Raw genomic sequence first — 13,226 nt, 5'->3', positions numbered from 1 at the left:
ACAGACTATTGTGATTGGTGAACACTGTATGTTCATTTGGGTTCAAGAGAACACATTTGCAGGTATATCAGAGCTCATCCAACCCTCTTTCATTGGAGAGTTCGGTTCACTGAATACCTTTTGTGCATCGTATATAACCAGAAGTCCACTAGCTATTAGACTAACTGTCCTTTCGGTGTATAGATAAAGATTTAGGGAAAACAGTGAGTTTTCTAAAAAGATAACCCTCCCCCACCAAATTGATCGACACCCCGTCCTGCAGCGGGCGGGAAGAACACAATGATAAAGCATACCTTGGGTCACTGTGGTGGGTGAGGGTTATTTTAAGAAAACTCACTGTCATCATTAAATCTTTATCTATACCTCGATAGGACAGTTAGTCTAATAGCTAGTGGACTTCTTTTGGTTATCTACGTAATACAGGATGCTGAGTCCACAGTGAATCTGATCCCCCCCCCCCCCCCCCCCCTTCCCTTGATTGTTTTACCTTTGTGCATCCTCACCAAGGACTTATTGGTGGACTGAATGATCCTGCTGGTGGACCTCAACCCTGTGCAGCCTTTGGCAACCAAAACCACACCTTTGAGTTGTTACAAGTCAGTTGTGTGTTATAAACATGTCTATAGGTTATTCTACCATGTGTGTGCTCCCACAAGGCTTTCGTAGTCTGGGCACCAGTTAAGATTCCACGTTTCCTGTTATTAAACCTTTATCAGTATCACTTTAATCAATAGTGCAGCTCTCAAAACAATAGTCCTAATATTCAGTGTGCAGTTATTGTAATCTGTACACAAAAAGGAGTTGGGGAATATCCCCGTACCTGAAGGGTTGAGAGGTTTCTCAATCGAGTATGTCCTCTCTGGGCAGAATATAAATCACAAAAAATACCCCAATGGACCAACTCGTGGTCAATGGTGCTGGTACTCAAACTATACAAAAGAACAAAGGGGGGGGAGCAGGAAGAGGAAGGTGGGTCTCTCTAGTGAAAGGTTGCACCTAACTCAACCATGAGTGTGGGGAAGGAAAACACTCTTTGTTTAATTACGCTCACACACCCTAGTGGTGTCATGCTTCATCATCGGGTCACCCCAATTCCTAAAAGTCGTGGTGGGCTCGACCACAGTGTTGGGAGCTCTTTGGATAGATGAAGACCAGGGGGACTAAAGATTAAAAGACCTCAGGCAGACCCCTGGTTTCCCTTTATTCCTGGGTCTGTCTGGGTTATTAAAAAATCTTAAAAACGGGTCCGTAGGAGTGTTATGGTCCTAAGACACTAGGGCCAACATGTTTCAGTCCTGGGTGGCCGTGTAGGTCCTGGACTTTATTCAGGGCAAAGGATACCCCCTCTGGGAATTTTAAGATGGGGAAGTCCCTATCCTATCAATGTAGCGAGTGTGGAGTAGCTACTCCTCGTGCGTGTGTAACAGATAATTGATCAGTTGTGTGTGATACTCCATCCTTCTTGGGGAGGCTCAGTGTCTCGCCCCGCTTCTCAAACCTAATAGGTACCGGTCCTCGAGGGCTACAAATCTTTCTCCTAAGGCCCTCCATTTAACTAGTTCACTCCCTAGCTTGACATCCCTCCTACTGGATCTCCCAGAGTCACTTAAGGAATGGACTTCAGCTCTTTTCGTCATGCTAATAAGGCATCTGCCATTTTCATTGGTGGTGCTGGTAGACATGATGTTATGTCTTTACAGCAGCCATCCCAAAGAGAGACATTGGTATTATAGCCAATCACACTGCACGCTGCTTGTCTCTTATATGTCATCAAATGAGAGACTCTGGTCTTGTATTCCCCCATGCCATTACAAGGGTTTGTTGTGTGGGACCTATTGTCTTCAAATAAATGTAAGCATGTATCTTGTTGGCATTGTTTCGATGAAGATGCAGTTCAGACAGGCGTTGAAGCTTTGCTCCTCTGAATAAATGGATTGTGCTCGGTGCATAAGAGCATTCCACCAATGCATATCCACTGTACAGACTGCTGCTTCAATTACTCGCCAACTTCTTTTAGTTCCCACCACCACCAACAACCCCTCACCTTTGGCCCTCACAGAACTTCCACAGCACCGGCCAGAATAAGATGTACATCAGACCAATGATTTACTAGTTGATGTCTTGCTTCCCAAAGCCAGTAGTCTCATTCGAAAACATATTGCACTATTGAGAGTGGAGTGGAGGTCGGGTTCATGGGGTTTGTCACCATGCAAATGACTTCTGCCCATCGTACGCTAGCCTGCAGGGGTGCTCTCGTGCTAGTGAAGCTCTTTATTAGTTACCATCTGCTCTTGTGTAATAGGACGGTTTATTTGCATGTTCTCGATCGATAACCAGAACTGGTGCATAACAGCAATTTACTAGCCATTCCCTAATGCATGCACAATTCTAAGAACTAAAGAAGGTATCACTTGTGTACAGTCGTTAGGATTTAACTAAGGGTCCATTCTGTTATTTAATGATTGCAAAGCTAAAATCAGAAGATTGTAAGCACACTCCTAGTTTGGTTGATTTACATTGTCTAGCATGGCTATAAAAATGCTACAGCATGTTATCCCTAATATCTTGTTTTTTTTTTGTTCGGTACAATTTTTCTCGCCCCCATCATTTTCATCATTAACTGTCACAGTTCAGTTTATTTAGGGCAAAAGACAATATAGGGGGGGGGCGTGGCTGGCGGCCGAACATGGCGGCAGCATAGAGGACTAGCTCCGGCGAGGAAGCGACCTCTCCATCTATCCGCACGATAATCCGTGACTATTTGTTACCTCCAACGGCAGCACCGAACGCACGGGACCGGGCGGGACTGGCGGCAGGTTCCCAGACGAAAATCGCGCATTGGATGGCGGAGTTATCGTCGACTGTTGAATCGGCCGGAGCACAGGCCCACCTCCGGGCCCTCGAGTGATCGCTGAGACCAACCGGAAGTGCAGCCTGCTCAGTTGCTACAGACAGGAAGTGGTCGGTGCAACACCCAGTGACGGTCCTGCTCCGCGTCACTCGGCTCGCTCTATCCAGCGAAGACTCATTGGCAGGGTGGCCGCACTTTCTTAAGACTGTCATCCGAACTTTGCCCGACAGTCTGCCCTGCGGGGACCATCACGGCGTCTCACTTTTCAGCAACGGAAGCCTCCTCCATCTTGAACTGAGATCAGCGTAGTGATTGCGCATTCACTCGATACCCCACCGGACCGGCGAACTGTATTCCCTCCGCGATCGAACGATGGCAGGGAAAGGTGTGAAAGGCGGCACAACCCAGACTCGTATCGACCGCTTCACAAACGATAGGACCGCTTCCCCACCGGCGGAGGGAAGAACTCCCCCCGTAAAACCAGGCGAGTCTGGGGGAACGAAGAAGGCGACGCTGGATGATGTTATGAAGGCTCTTACACAGGTCCAAACAACGGTGGGCTCTATCTCGACCGAAATCACACTTATCCGCGCTGACTTTCACAAGATGGCCGAAAAGGTAGGCTCTCTAGAGCTTGTCACGAAATCGCTGGTGGAGGATGTTTCGGAACTGCAGACGGCCATGGAAGCGGTCATGGCGGAAAACAAGCTCCTTAAGGACAAGCTCGACGACCAGGAGGGCCGCTCCAGGCGGAACAATGTACGCATTCTTGGCGTTCCGGAGTCTGAAGGTGTGAGGGCTACGGATCTATACGTGGAGGAACTCATCAAGACTCATCTTCAACCCAAAGGCCTGTCGGCCTTCTTTTCTGTGGAACGAGCCCACAGGGTCCCGGGAGGTCAACCAAAACCAGGGGCCGCGCCGCGGCCAATCCTAGCGAGACTGTTTAACTACCGCGACGGGACATCATCCTACAGGCGGCGCGTGTCTCGCCACCGGTGAAAATCCTCAACTCAACGGTGGCATTTTTCCCGGACTACACGGCGGAGGTGGCCAGGCGGCGAAAAACATTCTTGGATATTAAAAAGGAACTTAGGAAACGTGAACTCCCTTACTCTATGATCTTCCCAGCCAGGCTTCGGGTGGTGGCGGAGAACAGGACATGGTTTTTTGACGACCCAAGCACTGCGCGAGACTGGCTGGACGGCTGGCGTCCTGCTTCTCACTCTCGCCGCCCTGGACGGACTAAGAACAGCTCGCCTCACTCTGATCACAACGCTGCAGGAGCCGAGGGTACGAACAGTGGCAGAAGCTCTCCGGTACGAGATGAGGCTACTCTAAGTCTGGAGGTGGACCCTTGAACATATGTACGTGCTATTGAAGTTTGGGACTGTGGCTGGAACCGCCAAGGACACTGGGCCGAGGGCCTCCGTGGAGGGTATGAGGGGTCGCTAATTCCGGAGTGCTCCTCACCCCCAACGAGCAAGTAACTGTGTGTTTTCTTTGGGGTGGGTTTAAGCACTCTGCTAAATTGGGGTGGCGGGCAGTTTGGAGTCCGTGTAGCAGGGAAGCAGGGAGGGTGGGGATGTTGGGTGTGGGGGGGTTATGTTGGATGATTGGTTTGAACTGTTTGGCTCTACTTCTCATTTTGAACATGCTAGTAGTCACATATGACCGTATTCCTGACACCGGGTATACTGCCTCTGATCCTCGAACACTGAATCGGCGCAAACACACGCTTCGTTGCACGGGGTTGGGGAATTCCCACCTTGATATGGCTCCGTCCCACCCTCTAGGACACCCAATTGCACGCTTGATCACATTATGGCGGATCCCCCACAACCTGCTGTAGTAACGCATGACACTGGGGTGGGGGCGGTACCACCGCTGCGGGTAGTGTCCTGGAATGTTCGGGGGTTAGGAGATAAAGTGAAGAGAGGGCTGGTCTTGCAATGTATTAAAAGACTGAACTGTGATATCGCCCTCCTCCAAGAGACGCACTTAGTGGGGGTGGCCACCAAAGCCCTGGATAGGAGAGGATACCGCATGTTAATACACTCGGACTTTACTTCGGGGTCCCGGGGGACGGGTGTCTGGGTGAAGAGGGCGTCACGATTCATACATCACTCCACGAAAGCGGACGAACATGGCCGCTTCGCGGCGGTGTGTGGGCAATGGGAGGGCGTGCCCATTAACGTGGTGTCTGTGTACATCCCACCAGCGCTACATTCATCGGCACTTCCGGACTTGGGCAAATTTCTCTTGGAACTCCCGGAAGGGGATCTGTTAGTGGGCGGCGACTTCAATGCATTGGCTGATACTGATATGGACAGGTTCCCGGCTCGCTCCCTCCCTACTGGCCCAACGAAATTCAGGGACTTCTTGGAGGCACAGGGTCTGGTAGACATTTGGAGACAACTTCACCCTACTGATCGCCATTATTCGTACTATTCCTCCACCCATGCTTGCCTGTCACGCATAGACTACTTTCTCACATTGGGGGGTGGCAAACTCACTTTTGACAAAGTACAGATTGCGCCACGGGGTATTTCAGACCATTCTCCCTTGATTGCTACACTGTCCAGTTCGGCCACGGCTCGCACACGTCTCTATCCCATTTACCCTGGTTATCTCAAAATTCCCCCGATCCGAAAATCCCTCAACTGCCACTAAACATTATTTTCCAGGAGAACTCCGGGTCGGTGTCCTCACCGGCGATTCTCTGGGAAGCATACAAAACGGTACTAAGGGGCCAGGCCATTGCGACCATAACCGATCATAAACGCAAACAAAAACTAGAACTGGTAGAACTGGAACTGCAGTTGGAACAGGCTAATGTGACTCATATGACCACACCGTCAGAGACCACTCGACACGCGCTGACTCTCTGCCAGCAAAAACATGACGATCTTCTCCGCCGAAGGGTGTTAGAACGTATAGAATCGACAGCATGCAGAGTATATGATGTGGGCAACAAATTGCTGGCTTGGTTGGACAAAAAGCGGGACGGAGGCAGGCACATTCTGCAGTTGCGGGACCAACTGGGGACGTATCACACGTACCCTCCCAAGATCGTAGACCTCCTGGCAGACCACTTCCAAGGGGTGTACACCCCAGAGGTGGTGGTCACGGCTGAAAAGGCGGAACTGGCACTTCAAGATGTAGAGGTGGAGGTGTTAACGCCGGAGGCGCAAACTGAGTTAGAAGCGGATCTCACGGTAGAGGAACTCCGTATGGCGATAGGCGCACTGCACACGGGCAGAGCGCTGGGCCCCAATGGGATACCAATCGAATGGTTCCAAACGATGTCAGACACACTAGGCCCACCATTGTTGGCCATGTTCGAGAACTGCCGTGAGACCGGAACGCTACCCTTGGACCAGCGCTTGGCAACGATAGTAGCTATCCCAAAACCTGATAAACCTCCAGAGTGTTGTACATCCTATCGCCCGATCTCACTCATCAATGCAGAGGCGAAGATCCTGGCGAAGGTCATTGCTAACAGATTGACCCCACACCTGTCCCAGCTGATCCACCCAGACCAGTCCGGCTTTATGCCGCACAGGAGTACGGCATTAAATCTCCGTAGAGTGCACGGCGCGTTGGCACGAGCACACTCCCTGACAGAACCGGCGGCCATCTTGTCACTGGACGCCAGGATGGCCTTCGATATGGTAGAGTGGCAGTACCTGTTCGCAGTTCTGCATCGGATGGGCTTCGGACCGAAGTTTCTATCGTGGATCCGACTACTCTACACAGGCCCAATAGCCCATGTGGCGGCCAATGGCCATATCTCCCGAGCGATCTCTTTAGCGCGTGGGACTCGCCAGGGCTGCCCCCTATCCCCATTGCTGTTCGCATTGGTCCTTGAACCCCTTGCGATCGTTCTCAGAACGACACCACTGTTGAAGGGCATCAGATGGACGGAGACCTGGGAAGATAGAATATCATTGTATGCGGATGATATGTTGGTGTACGTGTCAGCCCCCGAACAGAGTGTTCCGATTTTATTGGCACTCTGCGACAAACACGGTGCGGCCTCTGGCTACACAATCAACTGGACGAAATCGGTCCTTTATGTTTTGAAGGGCCCTCGACCAGTCCTCCCTGAACACTGTCCGTTGGTGGTGACCGATGTCTCCTTCAAATATTTGGGCATCCATGTCACTAGCGATACGGCCGTCTTTACCGACCGGAACCTGGCGCCCCCCCTCCTCCGTCTGAAGGCAGACGTGAGACACTGGTCGTCCCTGCCACTCACACTCTTAGGCCGCGCTGCACTGTTTAAAATGATGGCGCTCCCGCGCCTCTTATACATCTTTGAAAATACGCCAGCCGTGATCCCGCCCTCCTACTTGCAGAAAGTCACCGCAGTTGTCACCACTCTGCTTTGGGGTGGGCGTCCCCCGAGGATAGCTCACCTCAAGCTCAACCGCGGCTGGTACGATGGTGGAATTGCGCTACCGAATGTGCAGCTTTATTATTGGGCATCCCAACTCAAGGTACTCAACCAGTGGATCCATGCATCACACACCGACCCGGCATACATGGCGGACAGGGCCCAACTGGGAACACAAACTCTCCTGGCCCCCCTCTATAACCCAAGTCTCCTTAAGGACCTGATTGGCCCCACTAAACACACAGTTACCTTATGGTACAGGGCACTCACCAAGCTACAGTGGAAGGGAATCATCACGAAGCTCACCCCGCTTTGGGATACCAAAAAACTGGGCTGCCTAAGGACCAGTAAAGGGTTCACCCAGTGGGACAATATAGGCATCTCTACGGTGGGAGATCTCTGGACGTCCACAGGGGTGATTCCATTCGAGCAACTTCAACAACAATATGCCTTGGGCCCCACAGAAACATACAGGTACATCCAAATCAGACACGCTCTCCTGTCGGTGTTGGAACCGGGAACCATTGTCCCAGAATCCTCCCCCCTGGAAGACCGGCTCCTCACGGACTTCATGCAAACGAGGGCCACCTCACTCACATATCGTAAATTGCTAAATAATCTCCCAGACCCCCTACAGAAACTGCGAGAAAAATGGGAGGATGAGTTGGGTGCTATGGATGAGACGGATTGGAATGCTGCAATGGCGTCCCCGAGAGAGGCTGGGGTTTCGGCCAGGTTCAGGCTCATACAGTTAAAAATACTACACAGAACGTACTATACGAGGACCACCCTACACAAAATGCACAGGGCTGACTCCCCTCGTTGTCTTAGGGATTGTGGGGAGGATGGCACATTATTGCACACACTATGGGGCTGCCCTCTCATTGCCAGATACTGGCAGCAGGTCATGCGCACGATCTCACAGGCCCTTGATACCTCCCTCACACCCGAACCGCGCCTTTGTCTCCTGAATATATGGGAGGGCACTGATCTTAACCTCAGACAACAGCAATGGGTTACAATTGGAACAATGGTGGCGAAGCGTGATGTGGCGCAGAGATGGGGGATAGCGGAGCTACCTACTTTGGCGCTATGGTGTAAACACATGGACAAATTAATGATAACTGAAAGAACTGTCTACAAACTCAGAGCAAACCCAAAGAAGTGGAACAAGGTGTGGGAGGCTTGGAATAGGTACAGAGGGGACCTGTGTGACCCGTTGCAGGAGAATGAAGACGAGGATTCAGAGGATGAGGAGGGAATGATTGATTAACCTATGGGTCACTGCGGGGTAGGACTAGAAATGTACTCTTATAGTTGGAAATTCAGCTCACGCTACGCGGGGGGGTGAAGGGGGTAGGCCTGGGGTTGGGGGTCGGCGTGTTCTACTAGTATCTTATGTTCTATATTGCTTCATGTCTATACACTACTATTGAGCCATTATGTTTGGTTTGGTTTTGATTTTTCATAAATGGAACAAAACAAAAATGAACCTTAAAAGTAAAACTTCATAACTCCGATATTTACATCATGATGGTCTGCCATATCATCCTCATCCAGTGCTGCCGGACCGGAGGGTTGTCGGCTGAATAGCTGTGTAGAAGTACGTGATATTCTGTTCTTATCTCATGTCATGATTACTGCGTAATTGTACTGTTGTAATGTGGATGATGAGTATCAATAAAAGTTTTACACCAAAAAAAAAAAAAGACAATATAGGGAAAGTTATTTTAATAGTCCAGTGTACTGTATAAACTGATAGTCAAGTCCCCTTGCTGCTAGTGCTGCCATCCAGCTATGGCGAGACCTGTCCTTGCTGCCTTTTCGATGATGATCATACATGTTCTGTATTAGTATTTAATCTTTAAGGAACAGAGAATTTAATACGAGACCAGTAGGTCAGGCAACTTTTACTGTGATTTTGACCTGTGGTTCCAGGCCATGAACTTTCATCACTTCACCATCCTTCAGACTATTGGCTGATTCATTTCACGCTATCTGTATTCTTCCTTCTCTGCCTTGCATGAAAAGCTAATTTCTATTACTGTTGTTCCTGGTTTTATTGTTCACAGAGGTGGAAAGATCTGTCTGACTGATCACTTCAAACCCTTGTGGGCGAGGAATGTTCCAAAATTTGGCCTGGCACACCTCATGGCTTTAGGGGTAAGACCTTTTTTTTGTTGTGATGTCTGAGAGTTGAAGAGTTTGAACCAATGCAGTGATGGGTTCCAGATTCCAGAAGATGTTTGATTCCTGGGCTTCAACGTTATGTAGTTATCCTCGTGAGTGGGTTTAGCTGTTGCTTACCAGGACCCATATTAAAAAATCCTATGGGCTAAAGGAATTTGTTTCTCGGTACTGGGATTTCTTTTCTAGATACCTTTTGCACTGTTTAGGAGCATCTTTCTGGTTTCCATTGTTTTCTTTGAGGTTAACCAAGAATCGCCTTCCTATCTATTCTCTTAAGATATCCTATGCCTTCAAGGCTTAAATGTATTTAAGTCAGACCTTTACGAAGTAGCGTAGGTGATCCTCAATGCTTCAACCTATACTTCAGTTACTAATGTTGCATTCTGCAACTATTTGCATAGGTGGAAGTATGACCGCAACATTTAGAAGGCATGGGCTGTGGCATTTTAGTGGTGCCCTGAAGTAGGTTGAATATTAGTTGTGCCCGCTTGCCCACGTTCCAAAAGTATGAAATGGCCTGTTTGTTGTACCATGGCTCCTAGTACCCTTGGTTGCTGGCAATGTCAAGACACTTGGGTGACCTTTTGGAAATTAAAGTAAGTTAACATGTTACATAAATGAATCAACTTGTCAACTGTTACTGCTGTTTTCTAGTTGGGCCCCTGGTTAGCAGTCGAAATTCCAGACCTGATCGCCAAGGGACTTATCGAACACAAGGAAAAATGAAGATTGGCTAGCGTGGAGAAGAGAGACCAGTTGGAGAGTGAGGAGATTGATAACCATCTATGTAGCTGCTTACAACTGCATAGGGTTCAGTTACCTTATGAGGTATCATTCCCCAAATGAATAACCAATAAGTTCATCATCGATGCAAAAGTCATACGCCCTGCAGAAGATGGGATGGGCCATCTGATTTCTCTGATTTCCCGTGGTGCTGCTGAAACTGGGACGCATATCTTTGCTTGCCAATAGATCATGGTGCATATACACACCTTGCTAGGTTCACAGTTCCTTCCTAATAATGATTCTTATAAACATTAGAAAACTGTGGTTGTCCTTTCATCAAAGCGATCCATAGTATTAGCCTGTGTGTAATAAGACTTGTGCAGTTTATTCTATGCTCTCGTTTGTAGCATCAGGTTACCTATGGCCGTTACAACATGGACAAATTTAGACCCGAATGGTCATATAGCCGAGAATTGTCAATCAGACACATAGTAGTTTAATACACCAGATAATAATGTAAAGCAGCTGTGTTGTAAGAAGAATTTGATTTATTCTGAGATTTTGGCTGTCATACAGAGAAGAACATAATTTTGTCAAAATTACTCTGCATATCTTCTGTTTGGCCAGATGTGTGTCTTGATGTGGGTTTCACTGTTCTGATCAGTCCATCTTGCCGCGTCTGCTATCACGAAGACTGAGACCGCTCTCAGACTAATTAGATACTCTGGTTCTTCACAAGTTCCCTTTCCTAGTTGGTTTCCCAAGCCTACTACGACCAGGCGCTGCACATGGCCCTTTCGGCTTTGTCCAGGACTGAGTTCCAACTGAAGCCTTTGCTTTGAAACTCACATATGTACCCTAGATGCAAGGAGTGGGAGGATGGCAGTCACTGTCTGGAAATGATTACCCTGGAGGCTATCCAGGTACCTCTCCCTTGTTATCTATTGTTAAGAATCCAGCCCCACTCTCTACTCTACTCTAGTGGATGGCAGGAAACCTGTCCTTGTATGTGGAGACTAGCGTAATCACTGTTTTTTAAATCTATTTATTATCTTGCTCCAGGGTTTAAAACTGGACTGCATAAGGATTTAATTAATCATATTTATTATCATTTGTTTTAAAAGATGGTATCCAAGTGAAAGACTGCCATCCAGCCATCTAGAAGGCGAGTCCAGCCACTGCTCATTTAGGCAATTCTAAATTCTTCTGCAGGGGCCACTGAGTGACTTGTTCTGCCCAAGTTCAACTTTCTCTGCAGTGAGTGTCCTATGCATTGACCGTGCACCGCAGCCCCTCCCCCATACACGCCCAATGGTTGGATGTAGCAGCTATAGTGGTTTACTACAGAACTCGTATTGTGCCTCTCTGCGGCTGTGGCTGTCAGAAAGGTCCACCTCCAGTGCTCATCCTCTGACACCACCCCTTCCTCCTAGGGCTGGCCTGATGATTGTGTGAGTTAACTTATACTGTTCATCACAGAACTTCCGACACACTTGGGCAAATAAATCACTCTCAAACTTCATTGAGTACGCAACGTTTACAGAACTAGTGTATTGTGTTTTACTCTGGGATTATTGGACTGCTTCTTCTCCAGGTGTCTGTAAATTTAATAAATCAACGTCCCTGGTTACAACTTTTCAAAGTAGATGTTTTTGTTCATTTCTTGGTTTGACTTAAATCATGACATGGCTGTAAAATTGTAAAATGTCTCCATTAGAAAACTGTCCCATGGAACCACGGTTGTAATGCTGTGTCTTCTGGGAGGGTTTTACTTTATCCCACATGCATCAGTTGAGACTGAGGCTCTTTGTCTTCTTGCAGTAAATCAAAGCCATAGGACAGTTTTCACGGATTCATTCATTCATTCATTCAAAGTTTTATATAGCGCGAACAAGATCTTTGCAGATATCAGAGCGCTTTACAGAAACAAGGGGTAGGGGCAACAAGAGGGTGATTAGACAAACTATTGAGTACAATATAGTAGTCGGTAGTAAGTGAGAATCAAAATAGGATAGCAATCATGTAAAAATATAATACCAATAAATAATCAGGTAACCAATAATACAAAAACGGTGCAAAGTCTTTGATCCAACAACAATAGAGTTCAGGTGAACTTGGCCATAAGGATGGCTTTTACCTCTTTCTTAAAAAATGCAGTGGAGGAGATAAGCCTGGTTTCAGGAGGGAGTGCATTCCAGATCCTGGGTGCCATTCCTGAGAAGGAGCGTTTGTGTGTTTTTCCTTCCGAAATCTTCGAGGTTTCAGGAGGAGATTTTTTGTACTTCTATTGGATCTCGAGCCTCCTGATATAGACAGCTTTTGAGTGAGGTAGTTGGGTGACTTGGGGTGTACGGCCGAGTGTGTCATACAGGCAATTTTCAGCTGTATTCTGGCTTCAAAAGGCAGCCAGTTCAGGGATTTTAAGTCAGGGGATATATGCGAATGTTTTCTTGAACCAGTGATGAGTCTCGCGGCAGCGTTCAAGGAGGCTCTTAGGGGTGCGGTTGTTGAAAGGGGGAGTCCGCTGAGGGCCACAATTCCGTAGTCTATGCGAGGGATGACTAGGGCTTGTACAGCAGTTTGGAAGTCCTTAGCTGGGAAGAAGGGTTTAAGTTTCCTCAAAGTGTTGATTTGGAAATTAGCTCCTTTAGTTGCTTTGCTAATGTGCTGCTGCATGTTGAGGTGTGCGTCCAGTGTGATGCCTAAGGATTTCGCGGATTGCACGATGGTGGGTTGGACATTGAGCGCAGTTAGGTGATTGAGCCAGGTTTGGGTGATGGCGATTTTCGCAGGACGTGAGATCAGAAGGAACTCAGTTTTCAGAGCATTTAGTTTGAGGTGATTATCGGCCAACCATGATTGGGTGTTTGAGTGTGGAGTTCAGACGTTTGATGTCTTCCGGGGATTGTAGCTTGAGGTAAAGTTGAGTGTCATCGGCGTACATATGGAAGAGTACATTAGATGCTTGAAGCAAGGTGGTGAGTGGTTCCTTGACGAGGTTGAACAATGTGGGGGATAGGGAAGATCCTTGTGGGACGCCTATAGTTACAGGCACAGATG

General features: G+C 48.2%; 1 protein-coding gene across 1 annotated transcript in view; it reads left to right on the top strand.

Moving 5' to 3' along the window:
- Positions 1 to 11,808, top strand: part of UFC1 (ubiquitin-fold modifier conjugating enzyme 1) — a 69,792-nt gene extending 57,984 nt beyond the window's left edge. Inside the window, exons 5-6 of the mRNA XM_086945033.1 lie at positions 9,323 to 9,413; positions 10,095 to 11,808. Coding sequence (XP_086801159.1) covers positions 9,323 to 9,413; positions 10,095 to 10,166 — 163 coding nt within the window. The 3' untranslated portion in view covers positions 10,167 to 11,808. The remainder of the gene's footprint in view (positions 1 to 9,322; positions 9,414 to 10,094) is intronic.
- Positions 11,809 to 13,226: the final 1,418 nt, after the last annotated feature.

This window comes from Lissotriton vulgaris, chromosome 12, assembly GCF_964263255.1.
Source record: "Lissotriton vulgaris chromosome 12, aLisVul1.2, whole genome shotgun sequence".
Lineage (NCBI taxonomy): Eukaryota > Metazoa > Chordata > Amphibia > Caudata > Salamandridae > Lissotriton > Lissotriton vulgaris.
Note: the sequence above shows the minus strand (reverse complement) of the source record. Positions and strands in the feature narration are given on the sequence as shown.